At 43.7% G+C, this 17,334-nt stretch overlaps 1 protein-coding gene across 1 annotated transcript in view; it reads left to right on the top strand.

The window, feature by feature from the left end:
- Positions 1–17,334, top strand: part of ABLIM2 (actin binding LIM protein family member 2) — a 238,593-nt gene that overhangs the window by 166,419 nt on the left and 54,840 nt on the right. Inside the window, exons 19-21 of the mRNA XM_073610745.1 lie at positions 6,246–6,297; positions 15,366–15,373; positions 16,669–16,749. Coding sequence (XP_073466846.1) covers positions 6,246–6,297; positions 15,366–15,373; positions 16,669–16,749 — 141 coding nt within the window. The remainder of the gene's footprint in view (positions 1–6,245; positions 6,298–15,365; positions 15,374–16,668; positions 16,750–17,334) is intronic.

Raw genomic sequence — 17,334 nt, 5'->3', positions numbered from 1 at the left:
TGTAAGGTCAGAAATACAGAATCTGTTATTGCCCACTTGTTTTTGAAGATGCAAAATCTGGAGGTCATGCTTATTCTTCATTTATAACATAATAAACACTAAGGCTACTTTCACACCATGCATTAGGGTTGAAGCGCTGCTCGTTTTAGCAGCACTTTAGCGCTGTTTAATCAGCTCGTTTCGGCCGCTAGTGGGGTGCTTTTAACCCCCGCTAGCGGCCGAAGAAGGGGTTAAAAGCGCCCATGTTGCTGCGTTTCTGAAGCGCAGCCCATTCATTTCAATGGGCAGGGCGTTTTAGGAGTGCCCCAAAGATGCCCCTTGCAGGACTTTTCCTAACGTTCCGCAAGCGCACCGCCCCAGTGTGAAAAGTCGCACTGAAATTAATGGGAGGCGGTTTTCAGGCGCTTTACAGGTGCTAAAACACCTGAAAACCGTCTCAGTGTGAAAGGGGTCTAAATCATAGCAATTATGCAAACTAGGAATTCAGACAAAACTGACTTTATACTTGTCCCAGGTCTAGAGTTGGCACCTTATCTCTTTAAAACCAAACATATTAATTACATAGGTTCTGTGGCTAATTAGGGTGGTGATTAAACTCACTTGGTGCCTTATCTGCATTAAATCAGCCACAGAACCTGTGTAATGAATATGTGTTCAGGTTTAAAGGGATGAGCTACCTACCCAGTTCAGTGACAGTAATGTGAGAATGACAATGACAAAGTTGAAGTTAAATCTTCAAAAACAAGTCAGCAGTGGTATCCTGCATATTCCTCTGCTGACCGATTCCCTATAAAAATCCTGTGCCCTATATATATATATATATATATATATATATATATATATATATATATATATATATATATATATATATATATATATATATATATACACTTGTGGACACTGCGAGCGTTGGTGAGACATTGGATTTAAAACAGAACTTCTTCAGCTTTACAGCAAGCATCTATCCAACTTTCCCTGAATACTCCCATGTGGGCTGTTACTGGCCTCTTTTTTGGCTGCAGAGAGCATTGAGACCATTGGAGCCTCAGTACACAACACACCAGACACTCATTTCCTCTAAATCAGCCTTTCTCAACCTTTTTACCTCAGAGAAACCCTTGAAATAATTTTGTGATCTTGATACACCATTTCTAAACATGAATAAAATGGATGAAAACCTTAACTTTTCTTACAAAGGTTCCCTCCCTCCTTCTACCTATCCTGCCTAACTTGTATAAAAACGATGAGTGTACTTATTTTTTATCCACTTTGGTATGGTCATGTGATCCTGCAGCTCTGTGGGGAGAGCTTGACAATCGTTGTGAATTCTGTGAGCCGTTACATCATCTATAGGCTCCCATGGCACAGCCATTGTCAGCGCTCCCTCCTCTCCTCTGCAGCAGTCGCTCACTAACACAGGGGAGCTGGTGCTACGGGATCACATGACCAGAGCGGAATAAAAAAATTTAAGTACACACATCTTTTTGTTCAGGTTGGACAGGATAGTAAAGAGCAGGGGAATGTAACGAGCCCCTGCTCGCTCGGTTCCACTCTCCCGACACTCCTCTGTGGCTATTGAATCAGATTGCAACGTCTGATGGTTCGGTCATCCAATGCTCCGGGATTAGAACTACAGCTATGTGCCGTTCTAACCCAGTTGTGATCGCTCAGAACAAACACCAGGCAGGCTGTATGTAAGTTCAAACAGGAATCTCCTTTATTGAAAAATACAGGCTCTTTTATACAATAAAAGAGGAGGTGCGTACTTCCGGCTCATATTACTCTGAACATACACCTGTGACCAGAAACCTAATTAACATGGGCTAATTAACTAATCCCTTTAGACAGCCTAGATGACTCAGACATGACCTTTAGGCCAGACTGGCCGTCTTGTAGCTCAGTGAACCCAATCAACATTATCACAATAGCAGAGTTAATTAACACAAACAACAATGGGGATCTAATGACTCTTAGATCCCATACTAGAGACTTATTTACAATACACATTCTAGCAGGCAACAGACAGACAGGCAGCTGGAATTGACATCAGCATCTCCTACCAGTATTTGTCCCAGCATTATGAATCAGCCACTATTTCTAATATGGCAAATCCAGGGTCCCCAGAGTCTGTGTGTCCTGGGGGACCAGGACCCGAATCCACAGTAATACCACCTCAAGGGTCCCCAGGCACACAGCTCACAAAGAGCACCGTTCCCCCAAATGCCAGGGCCAGCAATCGATTGGCAAGAGGCTAGCATTCAGTCCCCTCCAAAAGTCTCTCTCCCGGCTAGGTCTGTCACAAGGGGGAACAACTTTTTTAAGAACAGTTATAGTTAGGGTTACGTTTGCATGATCACTGAGTTGTAGAAAGTATTGACTTAAGGAATGTGGCATACACACGATCCGAAAATCAGGCGAAGAATACCGCTTTCGAAGCAATCTTACGATAATCGGATCATTAGTACAGAGCTTTCAAGAGCCAATCATGACTTTGATATTATCATATATACTTCATCCGATATTATCCGATCGTACAAGAACAAAAAAATTTCTTGTACCATACCAGATCATAAGATTTTTGTTTAATCACATACAGTTGTCGTTCAAAAATACAATACCAATACACTATGACACATGACATTACTTCTGATTTTTTTATTCTGCCGTACGAGAATTTTCGTAACTTTAGTAAACTCTTCATGTTCGATATGCGGCTAGCATGCAAAAAAACTGGACGATCTGTCGTCTGATTTCCGGATCGTGTGTATGGGGCTTTAACGTATTTGACATCCAGGGCAGATGATTTTTTTACTACCTCTAATCTGTATGCCACAAAATAATTTTCAGTATTAATCTTGAAAATGAAATTTATGGCGCCCCCTTACATTAGTAGTCCATATGGAAGGGACCCCCATTGGTGGTTAGTAGAAAATGTCCCCTTTGCATTGGCAGTCAGTGTAAGTGAGATGTCAATTCACCATTGCTCACTGCTTTTAGAACCCCTAGGAACTTCTGGAGGAACCCTAGTTGTGAAGTTTTGCTTTAATTAATATCCCAAAGCAGCATCTAAAAAAATTGAATTAATTTATAGCAATAATAAAAAATGGTTTCAGAGGAACAGTAAGAATGTCCTGAGGATCTTCATTAGGAGTAATTGCAGCTCTTCAATTCTAAAATGGTTACAGTTTTCTCAGTTAATTACTCTAGGAAATGAATGATTGTGTCTGTGCACTATTACTAATGATGAATTCAGCAGATGGCAGAAATGAGTGGATTAATGTTGATATTACAAAGATCCAGAATACTTCCTCCTGAGCATTCACTGCAAACTCATCTGCCTGCTGTCAGATTCCATTAAACAGTGCACTAAGATCAACATTTGTAGCTCTTATTTATTAAATAGAAATGTGTGAAGAAAAAAGTCTACTGCAAATGATTTTCTAACTGTTAATATGCCCATGGAGGGCAAAACAACATGTTCACTTTAATGCCCAGCCATCCTCCTACATATACTCACCTTACCTTTACTCCCCCACCACCCGGATTTTCTGGTACTTTCAGGTTGTGGAGAGCAGATAACTCACTATCCCTTCCTCCTATGTGACAGGACTGGTGCATTTGGCCAAAAAAAGGTTATTAAATCTGCTACGAGGGCCAGTTTAAAAGTAAATCTGTTGCTTTGTATAGATAGATTAAAGATGTACTTTAAGTAACTCATTTGTGCTACTTGTTTAGCTTACACCAGTGCCTTCCAAACTGTGCCCCGTGGGCCAGATGCAGCTCTTTGCTTGACATTTTCCGGAACTTGTATTACTATTCCTTCCAATTATACATGGCACTATTCCTTTCACTGATACCAACAGTGAAGCATAATTCCTTCCATGATAAGTCACTATTCCTCCTACTAACATCAGTGATGGGGGACACTTCCTCCCCTGACATCAACAATGGGAAACGATTTCTCCCACTGACATCAATGATGGGGAAATATATCTCCCAATGGCACCAACGATGGGTCACTATCTCTCCCGCTGACATCAACAATGGGGAAATATTACTCCCGCTGACATCAATGATGGGGAATTATTCCTCCCACTGGCATCAGCAATGGGGAACTATTCTTCCCACTGATATCAATGATGGGGAATTATTCCTCCCACTGACATCAACCATTTGGAACTATTCATCCCACTGACATCAACGATGGGGAACTATTCCTCTCACTGACATCAATAATGGGGAATTATTCCTCCCACTGAGATCAATGACGGGGAACTATTCCTCCCACTGACATCAACGACGGGGAACTATTCCTCCCACTGACATCAACAATGGGAAACTATTCCTTCCACTGACATCAACGACGGGGAACTATTCCTCCCACTGACATCAACGACGGGGAACTTTCCCTCCCACTGACATCAACAAAGGGGAACTTTTCCTCCCACTGACATCAACAAAGGGGAACTTTTCCTCCCATCGACATCAACAATGGGGAACATTTCCTCCCACTGACATCGATGGTGAACTATCCCTCCCACTGACATCAACGACGGGGAACTATTCCTCCCACTGACATCAACGACGGGGAACTATTCCTCCCACTGACATTAACAATGGGGAACTATTCCACTGACATCAATGATGGGGAACTATTCCTCCCACTGACATCAACGATGGGGAACTTTTCCTCCCACTGACATCAACAATGGGGAACTATTCCTCCCACTGCCATCAACCATGGGGAACTATTCCTCCCACTGACATCAACAATAGAAAACTATTCTTCCCACTGACATCAACAATAGGGAACTATTCTTCCCACTGACATCAACAATAGGGAACTATTCTTCCCACTGACATCAATAATGGGGCATAATTCCTCCTACTGATACCATTGATAAGACACTATTCCTTCCACAAATACCAACAATGGGGAACTATTCCTCTTCCTTCTGACCACAAGCGCTATGTATTTTTTTTTACTCCCACTTGTCACCAAGTCTGAGGCATTGTTGAAATCCCACTAATGCTGGGGCATTTTCTACTCCCACTGGTCAAACCCCGCCCCCCTGAAATCTGAAGGACAGTACACCGGCCCTATGTTAACAAAGTTTGGAGACCCCGGCTTACACCATAGGAAGCCATTTCTTCTATCTCTTAAGCAACAATTGCAACTCTTAGCCATTAACCATTATCAATTTTTTAGTGGCTAATCTGCGTGTGCTATTAAAATATCACCAGTGTAGCTGTATTCATAGACATTACATGTGTCCTCAAGTCTTATGTTTGCCTCTAGGAAATATGCCAAGCAGCTCGCATGTGATGTTTTCACAAATGTAGCGATCCCCAAACTACAATCCGCAGGCCACTTATGGAGCTGTCTTGTTGCCATCAACTGGCTTCTGCAATGAGAAGGGAGGGGGATTCTTTTAGCATCCTGCTGACAACAATGCCTGGAAGGGGTCCTTTATTACTCTCACTAACCACCGACTCAGAGGCATTGTTTACTCCCACTTACACATTACATTTTTTTTTCAATGGCAAAGGGGCATTTAATATAACTTCTACTGACAACTTACAAAATTACATTTATTACTCCCACTGACCACTAACGCAGGGGCATTTATTACTCCCACTGACCACTGATGTAGGGGCATTTTTTCCCCCCACTGACTTCCTTTGCCAAGGCATTTTGTTACACATAATGACCACATTTGGTCCTGGATAGTGAACTGGCCCTTTGTGTCAATATTTTGGGGACCACTGCACTAATGAATCAGTAAATTAGATAGAAATTCATAGATTGATAAATCACACATTTTTTTGTATTGCACTTGATTTGAAAATAGTAAGAACACACAGTATTGGGGGAAATGTACAACTCTGCATAGAAACCAATTAGCTTCCAGGTTGTATTGTCAAAGCTTGATTGAACAAGCTGAAGTTAGAAGCTGATTGGCTACCATGCACAGCTGCACCAAATTCTGAGTGCACCAATTTTAGTAAATTACCCTCATTCAAATCCTAGGATACTGTCAGTTAAAGTGCCATGGTAGGTTGTTAGGTGCAGTAACACAGCACAATAAATTTGATGTTCTAAAATGGAATCAAGCACATTAAGGGCTTGTTACAAATGAAACTGAACACATTGTTCAACTCAGTACACCTGCATATGCATGAAAAATGAATGTATTTCAGTGAGCCTAGTAAGAATTAATGCCGGTATAACTTTTCTTCTCCAGGCCACCAATTTTGGTCAGTACGTGGATGATGATTCCAGCTGGGGCATGAAAGGTACCAATCCCCAATTTCATGTTTGTTCTTGTTTTATACTGTATGTGTTTATAGATGGGGGAGGAGAAATCTCATTGCTAAGGATCATTCATCAAGGGGAGAAGTTTATTTTTCAATAAAAGTATTCTCTTCTGTGGTGCACCATCTTTTCATTACTTATCTCTGTTCCTTCCCATGCATTTCCCCATGTGATCTTTTTTTTTTGGGGGGGGGGTTATTGATTTAAAAGATGCTTCAGTCTGGGATTCATCCAGCTCTATGGGCACACAGCATTCCCTACAACCATTATAGTTCTGCCACTAGCAAGCAGTCATATTCCCTTCCAAGAGGAACAATATCAGCGGCTGTAATAGAGCATTTGTTTCACAACTGGGGCACCTAATTATATAAAGTAGATCATAAGGAGCAGCAATTATCTCTAGGGCTTCCATACAGTTCTTTGATGGTGTATATCAGTGAACCACTGGGTCTTCATCTGCTGTCTCTTCTATTTTTCCATATAAACTGAGTAAAGCAGCCAAGGATTGGATGAGGCAAGAATTAGCCATGGAAAGAAATAATTGTAGTCTCCGAAAATGTATGTCTGTGTCATAACATGTGACCTGCCATTTTACTTGGAGGGCACTGCTATATCCATTCACATAAAATTTGATTTTACATGTCAACAGTGGGCATTATAATTGCTTGAAAAGATTTGTGTCCGGAGTTTCCAGCCAATGTCCAGAGTTCTACACAGGCAGAAAATCTGTAAAGTGAACTTACGCTGGTCCCTGAATCCCCGTGGCTTTCTCTCCTCTTTGCCTGTGGTGACAGGACGGGCTATGTGGATTCTGATTGGTCGGCGCCACCCATGTGATGGCGCCAGAGGCTCTAATAGGCTTAAAAAAAGGTGAACTGCGAGCCCAGAGCATTGTGCTCACAGTTCACCCAGGTGTGTTAGAACAGCGTATGAATATTCGTTTTCCTAACACTGAACCGCCTCTCGCAAATCAGGTGCGCAGGTCTGTTACCCATCACCTGATTGGCTGAAAGGACAGGCACTGCGATTGGACTCCTATCAGGAAGAGGGAAGGAGACACATGTAGGACACAGGAGCCACTGTCTGACCTGCTGCAAGGTCTTGCCGCTGTCACCCGCATGCCTGAGCCACCAGTGTAGGTGCCGGGCAAACGGCGAGCGGGCGGAGGGGTGTCACAGTGGCAGCATTTTTATTGGGGCACAGTGGCACTATTTGATGGGCACAGTGGCAGCATTTGATGGGCACAATGGCAGCATTTGATGGGGCACAGTGGCAGCATTTGAGGGCACAGTGGCAGCATTTGATGGCACAGTGGCTGCGTTTGATGGGCACAGTGGCTGCATTTGATGGGCACAGTGAGGCTGCAATTGATGTTTTTTTTTCAGAATTGTTTATTTTGTCCCCCCCAAAAAAAAAATTTTGAGCACCAGCCGCCATTGACTTAGAATAAATGAGCTCTGGAGTAAGAGGGCATCCCCACTCTCCCCTTGCATTAGTGTTCTCTTGGCAGTCCCCCCCAGAGTCTGGGCAGCATGTCTCAATGCAGGGTGGGGCAGCGGTTGGGATTTCCCAGTGTAAACTGCTGTGAACACTACGGTCAGTCATCTGCCCCAGGTCAGAAGACACATCCCGACCAGCACACAAAGCTGCAGATCACTCCACCAGTGGCATCACTAGGGTTGGTGTCACTTGATACGGTAAAACATGGTGTCACCCATCCATAATTACCAATTATCCAATATAACATAATGTATAGAGTACAGGGGTAAGGAGCAAGTAACAAACAAAACAAATCAGCAGCCAGGGCGCAGTGTATGGCAGCCAGAGAGTGAGTATATGGGAGGGGGTGGAAGGCTGCAATCTCCTCATGCTGTGTGTGGAGGACTGGTGGCAGCCCAATCTACTGGGACTTATAGTCTACCCTAGGCTGTGGGGGGACTGAGGAATCTCCTGTCCCCCACAGAGGACACTACAAGTCCCAGCATAGGATACTGCCATATCTCAGTCCCCCACAGAGGGCACAACAAGTCCCAGCATAGTGGGCTGCCATTCTTCAGTCCCCTGTAGTCTGGGGCACTTCAAGTCTCAGCATAGCAGGCTGCTCTGACAGAACAGAAGAAGGAGCCTGGGAATAAGGAGATCTCCCTGCACTGAGGGAGACTCATGCTTGGGGGGATTGAGAGGATTTTTGGAGGCGAGGACAGGTCTACTGGGGGAGGGGGATGGGGGGAGTAGGTTTTGTGCTTGTAGGGGAGAGTTGTGGGGATTAAGAGAATTGGTGTAAGAAGTAGGGGTCTGGGCAGGATTTATACCGAAAGGGGGATTTGTGCTGAGAGGGGGATTTGGGTGGGTAAGAGAATATATATAAAAAAGGGAAGTTTGGGGGATTTATACCGGAAGGCGGGATGATTTGTGCTTGGAGGGGGAAGATGGAGGCAAGGGTTTGTGCTGAGCGGGGGGGGGGGGGGATAAGGAGGCAAGGGTTTGTGCTGGAAGGGGGTATGTATTTAGCTGTGAGGATTTGTGCTGAGAGAATTTCTGAAAGAAGGAAGGATTTGGGGGAAAGTCAAATTATAGCAGCAAAAAAGTAATTTAGAGGAGGCTACGAATAATAGAAGGTACTTTATTGAGTTAATACACACCTGAGACTCTCCATCAGAGACCAATTATACATCTCTGCTAGAGACACGGCGACTTTTGTCAGTGCACTCCTCCGAACTGGGATTCACTGAAATAGGGAAGAGGGCGGAGTCGATATTTGCTCAAGGGGACAAAAATGGGAAGCTTTTTGGCCCTCTTGGCGGCAGATCAAACAATACCTGCCAGTATCCCTGTTATTAAAACTGCTGGGGGGAACATGGTCACTGACCCTTCCAGTATCTTGGAAGAATTTGTGCGGTATTATACTATGCGTTACTCCCCTATACCAGCATACTACAACGGTGAGCTAGATGGGTTATTAAATGAACTCTCTCTCTCCCTATATTGTCAGACTCAGACATTACCCTTCTGGATACTGATATTTCAGTTCTGGAAATAGAAGCGGCGATACTAGCTTTTCCGCCTCATAAATCCCTGGGCCCAGATCGCTTCCCGGCGGACTTCTATAAACAATATATGGCACAACTAGCCCCAAGACTCAGTGTCCTTTTTGGCCACTGCCTTAAAAGAGGAGTCTTCCCGCCTTCAATGATGGAAGCATACATGGTTCTCCTATTGAAACCGGGTAAGGACCCACAGGAGTGTTTGTCCTACCGCCCTATAGCATTACTGAATGCGGATCTAAATATCCTAACCAAGGTGTTGGCATCACGACTGGCCAAGGTCATTCCTTTACTGGTGGATATTGACCAGACGGGATTTATGCCCGGAAATCCGCGGACACTAACCTACGGAGATTATTCACTCATTTACAATTAGACACTACAGAAGTCCCAGAAAAAGTTATAGTATCTATTGACATTGAAAAAGCCTTTGATTCAGTTGACTGGCTATATATGCATAGAGTATTGGAGAGTATGGGATTTGGACCTAATTTCCGGCGATGGGTCACTTTATTGTACAGCGACCCTCAGACGGCAATTCGGTTGGGGCTTTCAACCTCTGATCCTTTTGTTATTGGAAGGGGCAGTAGACAGGAATGCCCTCTTTCCACCCTTCCTCTTTGCCTTAATGATGAAGCCTATGGCGAGAGTGTTACATCAATCTAAGGAGGTGGGTGCAGTCCAGGTAGGATCTATACAGGAAAGCCTTGCGCTCTATGCTGATGACCTGCTCCTGTTCCTCAGAGACCCGGGACCATCCCTTCAGGCGGCATTGCAAATACTTAATAAGTTTGCCTCTTTTTTGGGTCTTCTGGTGAATTGGGGCAAGTCATTGATATTGCCATTAGGTTCGGGGGCACAGAGAGCAGAGGCTGACAATGTTCCGCTGCAATGGGTTTCCGTTATCACTTACTCGGGGGTAAAAGTTACAGCTAACATCCAGGATTATATACCATTGAACCTATAGCCATTAGTCTCCCAACTTAACCAAAAAACACAGGCGTGGAAACGGTTGCCCTTGTCCCTACTAGGACGTATAAATCTCTTGAAAATGAAGTCCTTGCCAGTAATTTTGTATTTTTTAAGGTACTGTCCAGTGTGGGTTCCCAAGTCATTTTTCCACAAATTGAACAGTATTATCGGATGCTTTCTATGGTCTCCCCAATCACCTCACATAGGCATAAAGGTACTCCAAGAACCATGGGGGTGGGGGGGGGGGGGTTGGCACTACCAGATTGGCAGAAGTACTACCTGGCTGGCCAGATGGTTTTTGCACGATGCTGGCTGTTGGCGGATGATGGAGACTCTGCCACAGTTCTTGAGGGAGCTCAGTTAGGTTCCTATGAAAGTTTAAGACTAGCGCTGTATAGAGGCCCAAAATCCAATCTACCTTTGACTGTGCCAATGAAAGTAACCATAAGAGCCTGTGAAGTAGCTACCAATCTAAAGTCCCCCAGTTACATCGGAACTATGCCCTCTGCTACCCATTGATGAATCCTAACCTGCCTCATTTCTACTCCCTACCAGACCCCTTGGTTTGGGCTAGTAGGGGTGTTAGGGTACTAGGGGACATTACAAGGGAGGGAGAACTCATAACATTTGACTAATTGAAAATGCGACATAACGTACCTAATCCATACTTTTTCTGGTATCTACAACTGCGCCATGCGTTTCAGACACAATTCTCCACCCGAAGGGTAGAGGTGCTACCCTCTGCCCTTGAGGATCTTTTAACAGATGAAGAATTGTCCAAACCTCTATCAGCTACGTACAAATCCTTCTTCAAAAAAACGCCACTGGCGGTAACTAGATGTCGGGAACGGTGGGTGGCGGAAATCCCTGCCAAGGAGAGGAGTGGGAAGATATGTGGGACCACCCTTTTAAACACTTGGTATTCGCTGGGGGACCGCCTTATACAGTTTAAGTTTTTACATAGCATTTATTACACTCCGGCTAGATTGGCACGTATTTATCCCTCTGCTACGGATGAATGCTGGTGGTGTTCCTCCTCGCCTGCGAATGCAGAACATATTTCTGGAGCTGTTTGTAGATCCGGAGCTTCTGGTCTGCAATCACTTCCTGCTTGTCAGAGGTTCTCAGGCTTCCAATCCCCACGACACAGTTTATGGTGGTTTGGTGGAAGAGGTCGTTCCTTCTCTCATCGCACCTTACTCAATATAGGGTTGTTCTATGGTAGGAAGGCCATCTTAATGTACTGGAAGAAGCCAAATGCTCCTACAATATCATACTGGAAGGGTCTGATAAACTCTATACTCCATCTTTGCAAGGCCACATATAGCTCCGGGGGCTGTAAAAAAAAAATTCTGGCAGCCATGGTTGGACTCTTCTGCAACAGTGGGCTGATTTACTCCTTTTCACCTATTGGACTGTATAGTCTTATGGGATAGGAGATAGGCACTATGAATTCTTGCCACTGATGTGAATAGATTGCTCTACATGTATACACAATCATTCTGAAAATTCTACCCCGAATCCAGATGGACAAGTGACATAACCAAACTCTGATTGTAACTTACTGGTGCTCTATATCTCCTGGACTGGTGCTGATGGTTGAGTTGGGGGGGGGGGCATTTAGAGTTTTTTGATTAGTTGAACTATGTTAGTTCTAATTTTTGACCCTGCGAGGCCAAGGGGAGAGTGGGTATGTTGCCTTCTCTGTCCCCTGTGTTTTGAATGTATAACATGTGTGATAAAACTGAATAAAAAAAAGAATACATACCTGAAAACATTTTTTTTTTTAAAGTCAAGTGTCCATTTACGAATCACTCTTGATTGACCGGTATCTCACTCTGAGTACACTAAATTGAATGTATTTCAGATTAGATGACAGTCAGTAAAGAGTTAAGGTCAAGCTACTGAGCCCTACAAAATTTCCTGTGTGGTTTTGACCTTCCCACATTGTATATGTATACTTTATTGCAGAGTAAAGTATAATGAATGTCCAGAGAATAGATCTCTGTCTACACATGTAAACAGCAACTTCCCCATTTCTAGTGAAACTGTCTTGAACTATATACAGATCAGCTTGTGTTTATTACACCATGCATCACTGGAAATGGATGTCTTCTCATTAAGTAATGTAAATAATTGCTAAAACAAATGTACACACCAATATATTAACAATAAACATCGGGTGTGCTAATCATCCTGCTCATATGGTCTGATTTTTCCTATCCTATCTGGGAAGTGAGACATAATTCATTAAGTTATATCATAAACGCATAATATAAAAACACACTGGGGGGAGATTTACTAAAATTGGAGCACTTAGAATCTGGTGCAGCTGTGCATAGTAGCCAATCAGCTTCTAACTTCAGCTTGTTCAATAAGGGTCCTTTCTTACGCGCGGTCCGCCTGGCAGGCGCTGCTTTGCTCAGCGGTGAATCGATCCGCTGATCCCCACTGAGCAGGCGTATGACAGGTCCATCTCTGCTTACTGTGCAGAGACAGACCTGTCAGAGCTCCTCTCTCCTCTATGGGGAGATCGGATGAAAACGGTTTTCATTCGATCCCATCCAATCTGATCCTCCAGACGGATAGAAAATAGGTTCACCATCCATCTGGATTTCACGGACAGGATCAGATCGGATAGCAGCGAAAGTCATCGGACATGTCACCGCTGACATCCGCCGCCCCATAGGAGTGAATGGAGTGTCTGATCAGGTCTGCCTGAAATACTGACAAGCGGACCTGATCGGAAAGCCTGTGTGAAAGGGGCCTTAAAGTGATTGTAAACCTTTGTGTTTATTTTTTTTAAATAACAAACATATCATACTTACCTCCACTGTGCAGTTTGTTTTGCACAGAGTGGCCCCGATCGTCCTGTTCTGAGGTCCCCCAGCGGCTCTCGCGGCTCCTCCTCGCATCAGATAACCCCCCGGGGGGGTTACCTTGCGGGCGCGCTCCCGAGTCCAGCGTTTCCGTCTATAGACACGAATGCGGGACTCGGCCCCACCCCCCGGCGCCCACTTCATTGGATTTGATTGACAGCAGCCAATGGCTGCGCTATCATTCTATCCAATCAAGAGCGGGACCCCGTGCAGAGAGGGAGAGCGGATCTCCGACGAGGGAAATATGGGGCTCAGGTAAGTAAAATGCTGGGGGAGTGGTCACTGCCAGAAGTTTTTTCACCTTAATGCATAGGATAAATTAAGGTGAAAAAACACGAGGGTTTACAACCCCTTTAAGCTTTGATGAAAAAACCTGGAAGCTGATTGGTTTCTATGCAGAGCTGCACCAGATTTTGCACTCTCCAATTTTAGCAGATAAACCCTACTGAGCTTTGTGAATAATAGTGAAGAACAGCTCTGGTTACTGTAGAAATCAATTCAGTCCTTACATTCGCTTTCCTATAATTCACAAATAAGATTTTGTTGGAAAAATGTATGGAAATGGGTGAGTCTTGGTTGAAAACAAAGATAAATGGAGCCCTAAATATGAAATAAGGAATGTGTTGGTACTATACTCCCTAATGACATAATTTACTAAACAGGTAGAGTCTGTTTGCTTTGCAAAGTGAATCTTCCTTCAGTTTAATAAATAAGTTGAAGTTGCACTCACGCCGAAATACCCAGTGATTAGTTAAAGAAATTGAATGGGAAAAAAAGAAATTTTTCTTGCATATGATTTGATGATTGAAGTGAACGCAATTCACTGTATTCACTAAGCTCAGTAAACAAACATTCAGTTTGCAAAGAAAACAGTCCATTTATAAATCAAACACATTGGGGGAGATTCACTAAAACTGGAGCACTCGTAATCTGATGCAGCTGTGCATGATAGCCAATCACTTTCTAACTTCAGTTTGTTTGATTAACCACCTCACATCCCCGCTATGGCCGAATGACGGACATGAGATTCAACTTTACACTCTCTGAATCAAAGTTGCATCAAAAGTCGCATCAAAGTAGTGCAGGCACCTTTTCAAAGTCGCTGCAACTTTAAGTCCCATAGATTGGAACGGGTGCCATTGAAATCAATGGGCTGTGACTTGTCATGCGACTTTATGTGTCCAAAGTTGCATGACAATTCGCGCTAGTGGAAACGGAGTCTTACTCATTGCACAAAACATGACATATGGAGTATTGTCCGTTGGCCGTTACTGTGCAGTGCATTAGATTGCCATGAAAAATAAATGGCACACATTGTACACATTGCCATGCATTGGAGTAATATGTGGTGTACCATAAATTTCATAAGGTTCTTATCCAAAAACAGTTACAGAAAGTACCTCCACAAAAATTTTGATTACTATAGTTTGATTTCCACATCAGCGGTGATGCTTGGGAAGAGCACTGAGCCAATCACACAAACTGTAAGGGAGAAAATGGGGGTTATTGTATTCCATAATGCAAGCATGCAACTGTAAAGCTGAACTACAGGCACACAAATGTAATTTAAATATATTCCTCAATAGCCACAGAGGATATAAATCCACTTTGTGCGCACCAAATACCTTTGCAAACCAAGATATTACCTTGTAAAAGTACTATCATCATCACTAGACTGTGCATTGCCTGTGCGGAGAGCAGAGCTGTGGGAGGGGTCCCAACAGGCTCCACCCTGTTGTCTGATGAAAACTACAGAAGGGGGTGGAGACAAGACCAGTCACCCTGCACCAGGAGAGAGAGCATCAGTGAGCGGTCTTTATTACAGGAAGCTCTGCACAGAGGAGACGTTTCACACTGGATTACTGCACAGATCTGAAGGAAATGCACAAAGCACACTGAGATTCAAGCAAAAATACCCATGACTCTTATATTTAGATATTTACTTATCCTGGAGTTCAGCCATAAGAAGGTTTTAGCACAGACACAGTAATTCCTGGCTGACATCAACTGTTCTCTGATCGATGTTACTTGTTCCTGGAGATGATATTTATTTACAGCTGTATACATTTTAAATGATGTCATCAAGCAATATCAGTGAATACAGTTTTGGGAATCACTTTTTAATATCACATTTTCTGTGTGTTCTCTCTACAGAGTACAAGGTAAGAGGAGCCACACTCTCCCAGTCCGATCAGCAATGTATTGTATGTATGCATTCAACTACCAAGGTTGTATTCAGTAACCATGTTTGCAGCATCATATATGTATTGTATGTACACATATCTGCTCTATATATGAATATTATTACTCTGAACACTTTATTTCTATTATTTTTATTACTGTTATTATCATTACTATTATTTTCAGTCTGTGGAGCACTTTACAAAATAAAGGGAGACAGTACAGTTACAAAACGATTAATACAAGAGGGTTAGGAGGGCCCTGTTCATGAGAGCTTACAATCTAAAGGGAGGGGCAAGAGATGCAAAAGGTGATTACCAGGGCTGCTGTTAGAAAACACGGGGCCCCATACAGCCAACCTGACAGAGCCCCCACCCGAAAAAAACACAGTTTACTATGCTTCAGTTATGCATGAACACAGTGAGGGATTTGTACCAATCACTCATGTTCATTTAGGAAAAGAAGGGTCTGGTAAATATGACATATTTACCAGACCCTTCCTCCACTCTCAATCCTGAAGGATTCTATTGTGTGCTTGCAGCTGCTGGCAGGAAGAAGAGGAGGGAAGCTGGGGGCACTGCGGTGGGGGGGGACACATAGAGGGGCCTGGGCAGCAAGGGGAAATGTATGGTCCACAGAGAGGATCAGTGTGGTGGGGGGAATTACTGGAACCGATCCCATGTATGGCTCTCTCTGCAGCAGTTGAAAACCGGGGAGAGGAAGAGGAGAAAAAGCCGCCTTTCAGCTGCTGCAGAGAGAGCCATACAGGTGATCGGTTCCAGTAATTGCCCTCCCCTTCGCACCAATCACACTTGCTGCCCACATCCAATTCACCCTGCTGCCTGGACCCCCCTGCTGGTTTTGGCCCCATAAAGGAGGAAGAGTGGAACCCTCTTATCCACGGCCCTTGTGATAACTGAGGAATTCTAAAAAGTATGAAAGAATGAAGAAAAAGTAAAAGTTCAGTTTTTAAGTAGAGGAGGGATAGGCTTCCCTGAAGAGATACATTTTTAGGGAGCACCTAAAGATTAACAGGTAGGAAATAGCTGGACAGGTTGGGAATGAGAAAGGCTCCAGAGAAGTCCTGGAAGCAGGCATGGGAGAAATGATGAGATTGGTAGAGAACAGGAGGTTTTTGGAGGAGCGAAGAGGGCGTTTTGGGAGCTTTTTTGGAGATGAGGTTTGTGATGTATTTGGGGCAGAGTTGTGGATAGCTTTGAATGCTGTTTGGAATGTATTCCTTTTATTCCTCTGTTTTCATTTTCCTCTTTCTTAGACCTATCCCTATGAAATGCTGATTGTAACAAACCAAGTGCGGGTGAAGCTCCCAAAAGACGTGGATAGAGCCAGATTGGAGGTAATACATTATGTGTTTACTTACAGGAGACCAATCACTCAATAAATTTGTACACAGTGTGAAACCTACAGCTGGGGGGTGGATCAGCTTTACTAAAGTCCAGTTTATTTTTAGCTTTGTATAGAGTGGGGAAGTATTCGATCTGTCAGAACTTTATTGCTGTTTGGGTCTTTATCTGGGTGATTTACCTTTCCATCAGATGTCAAAAGTAGAGGAAGTGATGGAATATCTCTCCAATGGGGACAAGAACTTAAAAAACAGTTCCTTAGAAAAGTTGGTAAGGGTTAGAACAGCCTTTTTTAATGCTTTCTGTGTCGTACTGTCCTGGTAACACCAATTCCCTTATTTCTTGTCTTAGTGGCATCCATTCTCTCATTTCTTGTCCTGGTTACACTTATTCCTTGTCCTCGAGACACCCATTCCCTCATTCCTTGTCCTGGGGATACCCATTCCCTCAGTCTTTGTCTTGGTCACATCCATTCCCTCATTTTTTGTCCTGGTGACACTCATTCCTTGTCCTGGGGACACCCATTCCCTTAGCCCTTGTCTTGGTGAGATCCATTCCCTCATTTCCTGTCCTGGTGA

This window comes from Aquarana catesbeiana, linkage group LG01 (assembly GCF_042186555.1).
Source record: "Aquarana catesbeiana isolate 2022-GZ linkage group LG01, ASM4218655v1, whole genome shotgun sequence".
NCBI classification, from domain to species: domain Eukaryota; kingdom Metazoa; phylum Chordata; class Amphibia; order Anura; family Ranidae; genus Aquarana; species Aquarana catesbeiana.
Note: the sequence above shows the minus strand (reverse complement) of the source record. Positions and strands in the feature narration are given on the sequence as shown.